Raw genomic sequence first — 16,357 nt, forward strand, 5'->3', positions numbered from 1 at the left:
ACTCTTTCAGTACTCTACTGTCACTTTGTGCAGAAATCTGACATCGTGTACTTGTATATTGGCTTCCTTAGCTTAGAAAAACAGGTGAGCCGCAGCTGATCTTTCACTGGTTCTTTGCACCTAGAACACTTTGCTGTTTATGTTGTTTAGTCATGAATAGTCATGACTAATATAGAAGCTTGTAAGACTGATTCTTTTGAGATGCGCCAAGACATAGCTGGAAACCTGAACCAGCATTGGGAAATGTTGATAAAGTATTTACAACCCTGAAAATGAGGGTCTACTAACTACATAGTCAGGACGGGTAACTAGGCAACTTGCATTAATCTTACTAATATCTGACATAAAACACTTAAGACTGTTTAATGTTGTCATGGTTTAAACTAATAATGAAATTCTTTGTAAACTGCGCACCAGTGAAACAGTGACTGCTCTAGCTCTCACACAGTGTGACTTCGCCTCTGGTCATGATAGATAGGCTGTTTAAAGCTCCCGCATTTGCAGTAAGTAAAACAATGATTTTTCTAGCACAGTTTGACTATGTTTCTTTATTTATTTATTTGAAATTAATCCAATACAAGAAATATATATTTTAACAGAATGCACTTTTATATTTTGAGGTGTGCAAATAAAAAACAACTCCTTATCTTGGGGGTTATGAATGGTCTAGCATGAAAGGTTTGCTTTAGCTTAGTCTGAAAACACTGCTGTATTTGTAGTCTTAGTAATTCCTTGAGAGGCAGCTGTGTAAACTCTTGTCTGTCACTGTCTCACAGACACTTTAGCATAAAGGCGACTCAATTTTTGTCCTATACAAAAAGAAGAAATAGATTATATTTGCATATTTGAAAGTCATTGCATTTAGTTCTTAAAGAGAGAAATAAAAGCAGTTAAAATTGATTTTGGCAGTTCGCAGCTTTACAACATCAGAGACCGGCAATCATTCACAAATTCTCTGAGCAATGTCAACACAATTCAAATACTTTTCTTCCGTTGAGCTAAATCTTTGTTTTATGATTAGAGACGAGACAATGATCACTGATAATGGTGGAAACCAGAAGCAGCCAGAGTCAGGATCACCTACCTACTCTGAAGTTTGGCGCTGTCAGCGTGTCTGTGGCGTGGCCGTTCTCACTGATGATGGTGGTGGTGTTTCCCCTCTCACAGCTGTTGTGACATCTGCTTCCTACGCAGGTCACTTTGCAGATGGTGGGTGTGAAGACCACCTTGATCCTTCCTGTTTGGTTCCCCAGCGCTGCTGACAAAATGGAACAAACCAGAAGGAGGGAGAGCGGGAGTCTTGTTAGAGCCATAAGAAGCCGAATTACTCTCCGGTTGAATCTGGTCACTCAGAACTGCCGAGACAAAACAGTGAACTAAACTATGCTGTCATTAACATTTCTGGAAAACTTCAGAACGTGGATCCTCCTTCAAAGAGCTCGTGTTACTCCTCCCTCTCCACTTAATCCAAAAGCGTCTCCGAAATGTGAATGAGACGCAAGGAAAAAAGAAAATATGTGGGTGAGGTTAGCAAACAAAACTCTGAGCTGTTGTAAAACCCTTCATCAGAAGACTTGGACAAAACGACAAGCAACTTCTGCCCCTGTGTGCACACTTCTCCTTCTGGTGCCTGTTCCCCCTGTCTGGTTTTATTTCAGGTTCACTTAACTATCCTCAGAACTTCTTCCCCTCACATGAAAACTGAACGGCTCATCCTGAAAGCCAGAAATAAGACCGGGAAGAGCTTATCAACTCGTTTCCCCGTCTGCAGCGACTTTTCCCCACCCTCAGGAATGCCAGCCCACAGAACAAAAGGCCGGAAGAAAAGATACCTGAAGGCACATCATATCTACCTCACAGTTAGTTCACAGCTCATCTTTCTGCCCATTTTAGCATCAAATGGTTCTTTGTTCTATTAAGTTTTGTTTTAATTCTCTCTGTTATCTTCACGTCTCTCTGCATTATTACAAATCTGTTCCCTGTGCGCTGATTCCTGGGTTCTGTGTGCCGGGTCCAAACCCCTGTCTCCACAGAGCTCTGCTGTGTCTGCGCCTGTCAGCTGGTTCACAGCACAATTATGAAATCAAGTTGAGCAGCCAGGGGAACATTTTACTGAATATTATGCAGTATTTAGAGAAGGATGCCTGATTTAAACATGATGTGTACAGGTGAGATCTTTACTAGAACAACACACAGGCCAAACATACCAACCGATTTTCATAACACACACTGGACTCACAAATTTTTCTCAAGCCCATAGTTTGTTGTTTTTTATTCCAGTGGGGGTTTTTTTAGAGGTCTCAAGCCTCTAAAAAACTTTTCCTCATCACATGCATGTCATTTAGTCTGGTTTGCTGTTGGCTGGGATTTCAAACCTTTTCTTAAGCCTATTTTAACACTTCATCATCATGGAAAAAAGCAAACTGGATCCTGTGTGTTATTTTGAAAGTTTGTCAAATCTACTATTTATGTAACAGGAACAAAGTATTAATGTTTAAAGAACAATCGTAGAAACCTGTTAAAGTGAAATTTCAGAATAAATCAAACAAAGTGCTTTTTTAACAACTCTTCATTTCTACATACTAGAGTTTGAGACTCTCTCCTCACTCAGTCATTCTGGAATTTCTATCACTAAAATATGTTATTAAATTAGTTACCTAATTTATTTTTTGTTACATTCAATTATCTTCAGTGGAAAAAATGACTGTATGCTCACTAACATTTTATTTATTTTCTTTTACATTTACACTTCTTTTGCATCTAGACCAGCGATTATTGGCTAAATATGAGCGTTGTATGTGGAGTTGCTCTTTATTTCTTGTTTCTCTTTAAAAAAAAAATCGTAGGACAAAAATATTTCAAAAACAGTTTAAGTTTAATGACAAAAGATGAATAAAAAGTTAAAAGTGAAAACAATACGTTTAAAAAGATTTGTTTTCTTTTATACAAAAGAAATACTAGTTTCATATACTTTCAAGATTATTGCCACTATCTCAAGGATATGTAATTGTTTTTAAACGTAGGCGTTACTTCTCTCTTCTTATGCATTTATTTTATTTATTTCATTTTATTCATTTATTTTTAGTTTAAGCGGGTTTCAACTAAAGCAATTTCTCTGTCTCCCATCTGTCAGCCCAAAATATAGACTTTTCTGCACAACTTTGATTTCTTTACCAAACTACTGTGCCTACTATGTTGTTTCTGTATGTCATCTGTCTGTAAATATTTTAACTGAGGAATATTTTAATTTATTTATTCATGACGGTGTCAATTTTTTCTGTTTTTACAGTGAATGTCCTGTGACCTCTGCATGGCCGGCCTTGGCCAGGATTGTCTTGCAAAAGAAACGTTTATCCTCAGTGGGATTTTCCTGGTGAAATAAAAGGTTAAATAAAATATAAAACATGGGCCAGAAATAACCAGACGGACAAGGTTTCATTTTTGTGATATGAGACAAAATAAGAAAAAATGCAGGAAATCCCAATAAATACAGAAAGGATCACAATGAGATCAATTTATTTATTTTATCTTTCTCTTGTCTTAGCGAGGTGTGTGTCCAAACGCCAGTGTGTTCTGTTCTCTCTGTGGCTCTCAGCTGTTTCACAGCACAATCATGGAGTGAAGCTGATGGCCATAGGAGCTTTGGACCCGGCACAGAGAGGCCAGCACCTTCTCAGGGGGCAAATACTTTCCCACAGGACTGTAGCCATTTTGAAATAAAACTGTGAGAATGAGTGAACATTTAGCAGCATCTTTGTTGGCTAAGTCAACAGGGCCATGTGTAGGAGACAGAGCTGACTGGTTGGGACATAATCAGAACAGTCATGTTTATCTCTCATACTAAATTCTGTCTTTGAAATGTGCTAAACTTCTCTAGATGAAAAATATGGAGCTATAATTAGGTTTGTCAGCAGTTCTCCAGGCAGATTCGTGTTCGCCCAGTGACAACATGTCAGAAATTCTTCTCACCACAGCAATGAGAAAACTTCCCTATCTACTGATTTCACATCTGTAACTGTGTAGGTTTTGCACACGCCTCCTGCAGACTCTTAGCCTTGTCAAGCATATGGAAAGGAAGTCAGCAGAGTATCTCAGACAAAAACACAGACATCAGCCAAGTTGAGAGCAGAAAGGATCACAATGAGATCCATCCAGTCTGCAGAGAGCAGAGAAAGCAGAGAGAAATCCCTTTACAGAAGTCTGGAAGAAATGTGTCTGGTGTTCTCTGGTACATTTATCGCTTTAGAGGTTAAAGGTTAACAGATCCGAGTCAATGCATTTCAGTAATTGATAATCAACAAGTGTGACCAGTTTGATCAAATTTTCTCCTGCTACTTTCCAACATTTCACCAGTTTCTGTTATTTTAACTTTCAACTGAGATACTTGCTGCCCACAACTTAAAATGCTATAAGATTCACTGAGGTTATAACACTATATATAACACTAAAATGCTATAAGACAATGTCTTCAAAATTCACCTCCTCTGATATTTTATCTCCTTATTGCTTTTAAAAATCAGTCATTATCAAAAAAAATTGTTTTGTTTTTGCCAAAAGGCATTACCAACAAACCTTAAATGCCAAAGTGAAAAATGATTTCTACAAAATAATAAAATATGGAAGTGAAAATGTGTCAAGTAGACTCAAATTATGTTCTTTGACAAAATGTAAAGTATAAAGTAAAATGATTACCTCTCTGACAAAGTTATGTTTTACAAAAACCAAACAATGCTTCAGCTTCATTCAGACTCCAATAAGACTAGTCTGAACTCATTGCAGTTCAGACTAGTCTTATTACAGAAAACTAGTGAAATAACGCAAAAGAGACAGTCATGTACAACAGAACAGAAGTATGTATATTCTTTTTCAGGTCTTTACTCGTCTCAAATTCATTTTTAGATTAATAGATTATTAAATAGTTTAATTGAAGCGGCCCAGTTCAAAATTTATTTTTTTTCCCCGATTTCAATATAAATTCTAATTGCTGGTGTTCATAAATCCTGCCTACAACTCCTGTTTGCATTGGCATTTATAAATACCAATCATTGATCAGAAATGCTTGTCAAGATTTCTGAAAAGTTAAAAACAACAGACATCACACTGTGTGGTGCATATATGAAGAGTAGCAGCTTAGGAAGTGCAAAGCAAACTGTCTGAAATTCCTGCAGAAAGTTGGTTTCCATGTATAAAACAAACCAAAACACTAAAAGCAGAAAGAAGAGGACCTGCTCACCATGGATGGAGTTGTGTCCCACCGTCAGAGGGATGGGGCGCTCAGGTTGGGGCTGAACATGCATCTGTGTGTGTGTGGTGTGTGTGTGGTAGTACTTGGGCTTGATGACGTATTGCTGGTTCAGTCCAGAGTGGATCGGCACAGGCCGGATTCTGGAGGGAAAAAAATAAGAACACAAATAAACAGAAACAGACAATCCATTTAACCAGTGCATAGAGAGGGAGTTAAAAAAATTCTACAAAGAGTAACATAAATAAAACTAAGTTACACGCAGATTTTCCTCAACAACATAAACAGTGAATCTGAATAAAGCAGGTGTTTTAGTTGTGGAGGTGGACAGAAAGCAGCTGCACTCACAGCCGTGATCAGTAACCAATCCACAGCAACACTTCCATTTAGTGAATCTTCTCCATATTTAAAGAATGCAGTTCTTTACCATGAGTTAGATGTTGTCAATTACTTTATAATCACTTTGTCAAGAGTTGCTAAATTCCTCTGGTTCTACCAACAGCAGTGTCACCAACCTTACTTTTTCAGTCTTAGGACTTGGAATGCTATCTGAACCACCGACAGAACAGAAGCTAAGAACTCAGTCCTCAAACATAGTGAAGCATCTAAGGACAGATACCAAACCCCATAACCATGCCAGGGTGCTGTGTGTGTGGGCGCGCGCGCTTGTGTGCATGATAGATCAAGAGACTAAAAATAAGAGGTAAAAACCGACCCCCCTAGGGACAAGGGTGTTAGAAAATGGATGAAATACTTCCATCCATCGGAAATACTTCCCAAGTAACAAAGGTCCTGTTGGGTATCACTCAAATACCCAACAGGACACAACATCCAGTGTTGTTCCCATCTGAATGCTCTGGGATACCAGTTCAATTAACAGAGCAATTTTAGTTGCTTGTCCAACATCTTTAACTTTCTATATATTTCTATATGTCCCTTATTTATCATGATTCGAGTGGAAATTAAGATTGTGGCTACAATAATCTGTTGGAAATTCAAACAACCAACTCACATTTAAAGATGATACTATATAGTAATAATGTTCCATATATGTTCTTTTTTTTCTCACAGAATGTTTTAAGCATATTAGTAGCTTTGTCTCTGCAGTGAATTCACAAAGCAAACAGCTTTCATGATATGCTAGCGGAAAAGGGTCGCAGATTGGATCTTATTATCTACATTTAGGTATGCTCAAGTAAAATATGGTTTGCATACAGCACCTCTTGACATAATTGTATGAATCTGTGCCCATTATCATTAGGCCAGTTGTTGGTGGTCACAGATAATGACTGAGTTCATCCTCCTCCTCTACTATTAAGCGTTAAGCTACAAGGTGTTTCCCACTCTTTCTCCTCTCAGTCAGGTCACACAGGCCTTACCCACACTGTCTGTTAGCTACACACTGGATGCCAGGTCTTTGCTCAGCCAAACGGAGCATGTGCTCTGAATTGTGATCATGCACTCATGACATTAATGGAGATAAGCAGCTTATCTCAACTTAGTTACAGAGATCAGTCTCAGCATGAATGGTGGGAAAGAGTGATAGCCCATGTTCAGGGGAACCTGCGCCGTTACCAGTGGATGAGGATGTGAACAGTGACTGGCCGTGTGCAACATCCCTTCATCAAACAAAGAGGAAGTACATTATTGTGGAAAACATACAGAGATTCTCTGACAACTCTAATCTCAACACTCTTCCATAAATCCACTCACCTCACAAATGTTATGAGACCATATGTTTATTTTTATTACTTATTTCATATTTTATCTCTGAATATTTGACCTAACAACACAGGAAGGTTTAACTCCTTAAACATATTTTTTATGCTATTATTATGACAGTCCAATTCCACAGAAAGTGACAGCTTCCATGCATGTAAAATGTTTTCACCTCACTTGGGTGTTTCAGACTTTAATTTCATTTATATATGAAATCCTGGTCTATGTAAATTGGGGTTTTGCAGCCATCTGACTGATTTGTACTTTTCACTGCTCTTAACTGTTGCAGATATAACACAATCCATCTATATCATGAATTGTCTTAATGCTTATGACAATATTATGAATTGTATGTTAATATCATTCATATGGCTACATAGTGTCAGTGTATTTAAAGGGACTTTTATTTGTCTTAGACCATGTGTAAAGTGTGATGGTGTCCATTAGTGTACATGTTGAGTTTTCTATGGATACAACTTCTGGTAAAGGAGTTGAAATAGTAGGCAAGGAGTATTAATCCAGTTGAATCCAAGCTCGCCCATCACTCTGGCTATGTTTCCATCCCGCTGTCGTGTGAATTTTGAGCAAACTTTTAAAAGGTTGTGAAAAAGAATATGCAAATTAAGCATTTAACTAATCAACCAGGCTATGCAAAGTGTAATTTCATCAAATGTTGACACTACACATGGCGGCAACAAACAGGAAGTAGAGGTTGGAAACTAAGCCTGGTTCACACATCTCAGAAATGGAGAGAGGTTCTCAGAAATGTGTTGCTATTGGGCAAGTTGTCATTGCTCTGTCGGGTCAACTAGAATTGGTGATGTTTCATGCTGATAAAAAATTTACACGACTGATGGAAACAGTTGGTCATGGTCATGTGAGGTAAATATTATATTATTCAGCAAATGTATCTCCATCTCCCCTTTAGTGCATTAACCAACTAAAAGAAGAATAAAGACATTTTTGTGGTGCTGAGGAAGTTACTTCAAATTTAGCAGTTTCCATCAACCATAATGCGATACTTCAAAAAACACTGATGGAAACGAGGCTACTGTGGGTGATCTAATGCAAGAACAAAAGCATTATGGGCATGCAATGACTAGGATCCTACGGTATGAGGGTGGAAGATTCTATATTCAGACACAAAGCACAGATGGTTGCTTTTATTACCTCAGTTTACAAGCTAACCATTCCCTTCCCAACATGATCTCAACACTTCAAAGCTAGCGACGAGGAAGTGAGTAACATCGTTTCACTGAAAGCCTGGTTGAGTTCTTCAGAGTTCTTCAATTTTTGAAGGTCTTTGACATGATCCAATTTCCTAATATAACCAAAAACCCTTGATGGAGAGTTTAAGAGAGATTAATTCAGCAGTGCAAGACACTAAGAATAACCCTGGGAGGATTTTTTCCCCCACATGGAGCAGGTTTTAATGCTAGCACTGCAATTGGATTTCACAACTAAGAAAAGCTAAACATTTGGTTTTGCGAGACCACTTGTTAAGGATAAATCAAATGCTCATCATTTTATAACCACATGAAGCACTGACTGCCATGTCGATAAGTGTAAATGGCATCTTTATAGGTGACTCAAGCTAGACGTGTTAGAGATCAAGAACTCCAGTAAGAAGGAGTTATCCAGTTTATAGTCTTTGCCAACAAATTATTTCAGCCTGAATATTTTATACAGTTTCTAAACAATGCAGCTCATTTATGGCTGCATTTTATTTATGACTCCCATCAAAGACATGAAATCACAAGAAGCAGAAATGCACCAAAGCTGGATATACTGACCAATATTATAACAAGAGGAAAAAGAGGAGGAATAAGTCATTATAGCAAACATACATGCACTTGTGAAGTTTTCATAATCCAGATTTCTTAAAAGGACAAAAAACTTTACAACTATATCAGATTTTCTGTTTTAAAATTGAATTGATCTTTGCAGCACTACTGAGCAGCTTTCATGAAAGGCCAACTCTGCAGCTTCAGACTTCTGTACAAATAATTGTCCTAAAGCTGCAGGCCATATCAAGCAACAAGTCAGTGCTTTTATTCTGGTGGGAAATAGAAGCAGGTTATTCTCACCTTTAAGGAATGAATGAATGAGCACACATACTCTGAGCTGCAGGATTTGACTTGTGCAGCTGAACCAAAGTGACAGCCATTATAAAAGCATTAGCCTGTCGCCCATGATTTATGGACTGGACGGAGATCTTTGAGAAGCATTCTTCACCACATTCACCTTCATAAGCACCCAAAACCAAATGGGAGTTGGATTAGAGTGGCACCAATAGCTCAGTGTAATTGTTGATCCTTGTGCTGACACAAAACACTTCCCTTGGACATTTTGTCTCCACCCTTTAGTTCACAACCTTTCTTCTTTTTTCTAACTGCCGGCCAAACATGTTTTTATTCCCTTGACCAGTGAGTTAAAAAAATATATTGTTTGAAAAATGACTCTAAATGTTAGTAATGTACATGCTTAAGTTACTCTTGGACCACAGAGAGGAAACTATCAATGAATGAGACATATGCATTAGGTAGTTATGGTAAAAGGAATGTATACCTCTGTTCAATTTCAGGACACCGGTACAAAATAAAAAGCATTTGTTCTTTACCAGGTAATGAAATTATTTAAATCTAACTTCAAATGTTTCTTACCGTTGTATATTAAACAAATAAAGCCAAAATAACAAAAGCTAAGAGCGACTGTTCTTTACATTTCTTTAGTTTCTGCACAGGTCTCTTAAGGCTATTGATATAGTTCAGAAAGACCCAAGACGTCTTTGTTTCAAGATATGGATTACTTTCTTAAATATGCTTATTTTTGTCTTCTACCTCTGCCCCCATCCTGCTTTGAGGCCTACATGTGAGACAAATTGTGAGTTTTTGTGCCTTCACAGAAAAATCCAGCTAGGAATAGAACTACTGGGTACTGAGCTCTACCTGTGGTACCTCAGGGTGCTTCATTTAGTTTTAGTTATTTTAGTTGTGAATTTTTATTATAAAGATTTGTATTTTGTGTTTTGCTAATAATGTGCCAAAGCAACTGTAAAACTAAGTGTGCATTCACACCAGCCCTGTTCAAACTTTAGCTCCTTTGCCTAAGAAAATCCAGTTGTTTGCTGAGGTGTGAACGTGCAATCAAAGTTGACAAACTCTGGCTCGCTTACAAAACTAGGTCTCAGTTCGGTTGAAGTGAACTCTGATGCGGTTTGAGGGCATGTGTGAATGCCAAATGGACTGGAGACCACTCCAAAAGCACGAAGACAACTGCAGGGCATTCTGGGTAAACGCAGCCAAAACAAACATGTGTCTAGCGCTAGCGGGAGAAAAGGCTTGTCGTCTTTTGCCAAAGAAAAAACAACCACTAAAATCTGATGCTACTCCATTTATGTTTATATTTTCTGAAGAAGAAGGTTGCGCTCGGTGTCTTCTCCAGAGGCCTTTGTGTTGTTTCCTTCAGTGGTTTTTGGCGCAGCACCACCACAAGGAACAAATGTTGCAACTTCGATTGCCAATCGAACCGAGTCTACCGGACTACCAGGTGTGAGAGCACCCTAACTGAACCCTACAAACACTTCAGTACTCTACAGCTACTGTAGTTTCTAACCTTGTCCCAGACCTTGTTAAACAGCTGTTCACTCACTTGTTGTACAACTTTTCTTGCAAAAGACGGATTTTAAAAGGTTAGCAACTGTAACAGAGGACACTCTCTGCTGGCCAGGAATTTACTACCTGGCTGAAACATTATCCTGAGGAAAGGTTTTCTACCAGTTATTGTCTGGAGCTTTTACAATAAAACACAGGGAACATGTGCTCTCTGTGCAAAATAAATCTTTTCTGCAAACAAGGAGCAGCTTTCAACCAGATCTGGTAGCGATTACTTGTGCCTTGTACGAAACCCAGACATCTCAGAACACAGAAATCACATTCATCCACATGCTTCACATCATCATGTGATGTGCGCCAGCATTAATGAGACACCGCGCCGGGTCCCTGACAATGTTTCCATTAACAAACCGGCTAGGAGCAGAAAAGTGGGGAATTGCTTTCGCACCCATTACGTCCACAAACTGGACCTGACAAGATGTTGGAGCATTTTCACCGTGCACAGTCATCTGCATTACTAACAGTCAAAACAAACCAACAGCGAACCGCAGCAGGAGCTAATAGCGCTTCAGCTCCATGTGTGAAGGAGCGGGGAGCCAGTTTTAGCTGGATGGATGATGAAATGAGTTGGCAGGCCAACCTTAGAAAGACAGCCCAGGTTATAAAAAACCAAACTAAATATTCTCTGTGCTTCTATTAGCAACAGCTAGCTTGCATTTGCAGTATTCACCATCCTACTGGACACCATGCTGAAATCCAGGGATGAAGCCTGATGTCAGCAAGAGGTGACGTCTGTGACAGAAAGGTTTTGAGCTGTAAATTATTTTCTACATACCAGCTCATAAGTTCCCTGACAATATTTAATCTTCTTCTGTCAGCTGCGTCTCTTAGGGGTCACAGCAGCAGATCTTCTGCTGTCATGTCATCCTACCCCCTCTGCCATACTAACCCTCTGCATGTCCTGAGGTTTAATCTCTTCCGATTAAACCTGAACATCTTCAGCTTTGCTGTCCTTTTTGTGCCGCTATCTCCAAATCATACATTGCAGCAGGTCGTATTAACATCTAGTAAATCCTTCCGCTCCTGCAGTTATTATTCTGTCAAAAATCTGCCAATTGTCATGCAAATGTCAAAAACGTTTGAAATGTTGCAAAATAAAAATAGAAAATGCAAATTAGGAGTGCTTCCATTTACAGGTTTGAAGCAGAACAACCAGTCCACGCAAAGGGAAGGCTCTCACCACCGAACTGGAGGGTTAAACTTAGAAATTTCTCTACGTTTCAAGCCTCTGATAAGGCACAGACCTACCAGTGGATGGGAAAGTTAAGTACATCAGAACTTATTCGACATCAACTTTCTTAGTGGAAAAGCCAAAAACCTCCTCAAGTCATAAATTGAGGAAGTTATTTTAAAATTTCTAATGCGTAACTTCAGAATGAGCACAAAAAATTGTTAATGGAAACACAGCCTGCACAATCATCTTCATCCCTTATGCTGCTTTTTGCTTTAGATGACTGAACCTCAGGGAAAAAAACTCATCCACCGTCAGCACCTCGGCCTAACTGAGGTGCCTCCATCTCATTCACACACACTTTTTGTCCTGCAGCTTCCTACTCTTACTGCAGATCACAGCGTCATCTGTAAACATCATAGTCTCTTTGGACTCCTGCCTGACCTCATGCTTGAATCTGTTCATCACCACCGCAAACAACAGGAGGCTCAGAGCTGAACCCTGATGTAATCCCAAACCCTCCTACTCCGTTGTCTCACTGGTGAAAAACTTCTTATGTAAAACCTATTTAAGGTCATTTTCATTTAAAAAAAGTTTTAAAGTATTTATTTTTTAAATTATCATTATGTTGTGACAGCATAGAACAGGTAATTGGTGGGGGAAAAAAATAAAATAAGTCAGTGCTCCCAGTACTAGCTGCAAAAATACACCACTCAGTCAGAAGCAACCAATCAGAGCAGTCACTTTCTTGCTCTCTGCTTTGCTACAGCTAGTTCACCACAACATAGCCTGGTATAAATGCTTAGGCTAGTTAGCATACCTACCGATGATGGCAGATAAATGACTTTTCTGTTGTGGTGAGTCGTTTCTCCACCATTACCACATTGAGGCTCCTACAGGAAGTTGATCGACGGCGATAAGACCTCCTTCCTGGCTCTGATTGGTTGTTTAGGAACTCGAGCGGTGCATTTTTGCAGACTTCGATAGTAGCACTGGAAGAGCTGGATTTCTCATTGAATGAGATTGTTTGTCTCATATCGTACTGTCACGCCATGGTGACAGTTTCAAGGACTTTTGTAAAAGTTACATACTGCAAGTGTGAATTAACTAAATGTAACTGTGAGCACTTACTTCAGCAGTAAGTTTAATAGTGGAAGACTACAGTGAATTTCTCCATGAGTCAGTAAGTGAAAGTGTTGAAGTTGGTAAAGCACAAGGAACACACAGCATAATAAAGCTTAAATCAAAGAGCAATACTTACTGCTGCTGGATATGTTGCTGGATGTATTGGGGTCTGACAAACTGGGGGGCCGCCTTGACAGTTAACTTCATCTGGGCCAAGTTATTAGTGGAGGTGTAGCTGTTAGGTGGCACTTGCTGAGGTATGGGCCTCTGTGGCACCACACTGTTTCCATTCGTGTGACCGTTAGTGTGACCATTAGTGGGTTCGCTCCCAGGCACCACTGGGCTGGAGTGAGCCGGCACCGGGGTCTGCTCACAGGCTTTCCCCTTGGAGCCCAGTTTGCAGACGCAGAGCTGGGGCCTGAGGCACATTCCTCCGTTCTGGCACGGAGGGAAGCAGTTGGCTGCATTACAGTCGGAAACAGAGCAGAAGCAGAGAGAAAGAGAACGAACGAGATTGAGTCAGGATGGTAGGAGATTATCCACTGAAAATTACAAGATACAAAACACTTTCACAATGATTTTATAAAATCTATACAAATGTACAGCTTTACTTTCTGCTGATAAAACCAGGTTGATTGTACACGAAACAAAATGTCTTCATCAAACCTTCTGAAAATGGAGGTACATACAACAAACTAAATCTATTTATGCATCCACTGTTCCTAAATCATCTTGTCCATTTGATCTTCTGTAGATGTTATAATTTGTAATAATAGTGAGATTCTGGGAGCTTTCCTTCCTATCCATCATGTACTTTCACTGTGTTCTCACCGTTTAATCAATGTGATATACGCTGTTGTCTGACTTCTTTATACTCTACTCATACATTGGAAAATATACATTAGTCATTTTTAGAACTGCACAATATGATGAATTGCTATATTGCAAGTGTCATGCGTTCAGGCCCGGCAGATTTATGATATATCTGGCTACTTAGGGCCTTAACTGATTTTTATACACTCTGTTCTGCTTGTTCCTAAATCTGTGCTGTTCTGAGAGCTATGATTTTTTTTCCAGGTGTCTGTTTGAACCACTTCTCCTGTCTGGGGGTCACCTGGCTTTCTCCAGCTCTTAGATCAGCCCTCTGTGTTTGGACGCTTTATCCTGTTCCCTTTCCATGATGTTTCCTACATTTGGGATGGCCGCATCGATCATAAACTCATAATCTCTGATGCTGATCAACGACCACAATGGTCTGTAGGTTTGTGTCTGAAAGGATCTCAGAAACTGAAATAAAGCAACTTTTTGATAATATTCTTATTTATTTAATACAAACCGGATTATATGCATCTCTGAAATTGTCCTCATCTACTGGTTAATGAAAAGCATAGATCCCACAACTTCAAACCCGCTACAGGAAATCATAACCACTACTACTAACTGATTGTAGCTATGCAGTACCTGTTATGAAATTTTGGGCTTATGTGTGCATCTGTGTGTGTGTCACGGGAGAGTCTGTAATTACTAGCATTACTCTCCCCAGGCAGATTATAGGGGTATCCATTTTTCAACTACAAAGCCAATCTCACCAGACGACATGGCAGACATTCACACACTGGTCAAACTACACAAAGAGAGTGAGATAACACTCTTACTATTCATTGCAAATGTCTAAAATTCTGTCATTTCCGAACTAAAGCCATCACCCCTGAACTAACCCGGCAGGGATTCAGGAAACCTCCTCACCACACAAAACATTCAATGAAATGATTTTAATGAACACTAAAACTGGAAAACACCCTTTCAAGTCAGCAACCTCACAAAGATATGACTGTGCTTGAAGTCAGCAGAAGGAATGACTCAGAAAGAGCTCGGTCTTCCTCTCTCTCCCACAGGGGTGTGTCACCCCACACTGGGCTTGTTAGCCTAATTGGTGACGTTGAGATTTGTGAAAATGATTAATGAGGGGAAAACTAAATAGCTGCAGAGAGGCATCTGGCGAATGAACAAAGTTACTCCCTCTGCAGTTGGGCTCCTCCTTTTCTGAAGCCTCAGTCTGATCTAAGCTGATAAATGTGTTCCAGTTTTCCCCACAGTTACCCGCCACAGGAAGCAGTCCAACCGATGAGACGCTCTGGATTTTTGGCGTACAATATCTGTGTGCAAAGTGATAGCTTTATTTTTTTATTTTTTAAAAAATGAATATGAACTAAAATATGGGCTGCAAGCAGGGTGGGAAGTTCCAGTGTAATTAAGCAATGAAACTCCACCCGGGGTTTGTAGCCTGTATGAGGCAATTTCCCACCGAGGAGCAGCAGTGTGTCTCAGTGCGTCTAAGAATACAGCGGTGACACACCAGAATACTCTGAGGAGGTCTGGAAGCACAGTTCCTCCTTGGTTTGGGTTGGTTTGGACCAGTCAGTCTTTTTGGACCCGACTGGTTTTCAATATTCTTTGAAAGTTCACCTGCTGGGTCCTGATTTGGTCACTTTCAGTTTGCTTTGTAAGGACTATAACATAAACACACTCATCAGCGTAGCTCACTATAACTACAGTAATTGCAACAAAAAACAAACTGAGACAAGAACAAGAACGGTGTTGCTAAAATAAAATATTTATCATAGACTCTAAATCAGGGGTGTCAAACTCCAGTCCTCGAGGGCCGCAGTCCTGCAACTTTTAGATGTGCCTCTGCTGCACCACACCTAAATAGAATAATTAGGTCATTAGCAGGACTATGGAGAACTGAGCTACACAAGGAGGAGGTAATTAAGCCATTTCATTTCAATGTTTTGTACCTGTGGCACATCTAAAAACTGCAGGACAGCGGCCCTCGAGGACTGGAGTTTGAGACCCCTGCTCTAAATCTTTATTTGTGCAACCGAGTCCAAACAAATGTTTGTCTGTTAAGACAATAATCCATTATTGTTCGTGAACCTCCAAAAATCTGAAGGTGCACAAACAGGCACCAAATTTGGAAATAACTGTGAAATAACTGTGTGTGAAGCCAACTGCCAGGTGCAGGACGCGTGCGCACCCCCTATGTTCCCATTTTAACGCATCAACTGTGAACCTAGCTTAATCGTCTTTACTGTTACTGGTGTATAAAAAAATCCCTCTCTAAAATAAACAGCTCTTTAGCCTGGTGGGAGGGCATGTAATGCCTGGTGTCCCATCAGGCTTATAATACACTAGGGGAAACCCTGTTTGCATCATCTGTAATAGTAGTGAGAAATTAAAATTGCCCTCTGTCACTTTAAGAATCTCTACCCTCTCCAACTCTCCCCCGTCACATCATCACAACAACGCTTCTCCATGCCGTCCATTAATGTTGTTTACAACCGTTCTTTGGAGCCTGGTAGTTTGGATGACGAGCTCAGCAGATGTGTTGTCGGCAAAGCAAGGGAAATAAATATTATGCTTTCT

The 16,357-nt window shown here is 39.7% G+C and overlaps 1 protein-coding gene across 3 annotated transcripts in view; it reads right to left on the reverse strand.

Annotated features, from left to right (window-relative positions):
* ltbp1 (latent transforming growth factor beta binding protein 1) overlaps positions 1 to 16,357 on the reverse strand; it is a 72,648-nt gene that overhangs the window by 40,490 nt on the left and 15,801 nt on the right. For 2 of the 3 annotated variants that reach the window (XM_028006509.1, XM_028006511.1), the window contains exons 3-5: positions 13,068 to 13,392; positions 5,234 to 5,385; positions 1,085 to 1,258 (exon numbers count right to left, since the gene is read on the reverse strand). In XM_028006509.1, the coding sequence (XP_027862310.1) occupies positions 1,085 to 1,258; positions 5,234 to 5,385; positions 13,068 to 13,392 (651 nt within the window). The remainder of the gene's footprint in view (positions 1 to 1,084; positions 1,259 to 5,233; positions 5,386 to 13,067; positions 13,393 to 16,357) is intronic. The other variant, XM_028006510.1, reaches the window with a different exon arrangement.

Source organism: Xiphophorus couchianus, chromosome 22 (assembly GCF_001444195.1).
Source record: "Xiphophorus couchianus chromosome 22, X_couchianus-1.0, whole genome shotgun sequence".
Classification (NCBI taxonomy): Eukaryota; Metazoa; Chordata; class Actinopteri; order Cyprinodontiformes; family Poeciliidae; genus Xiphophorus; species Xiphophorus couchianus.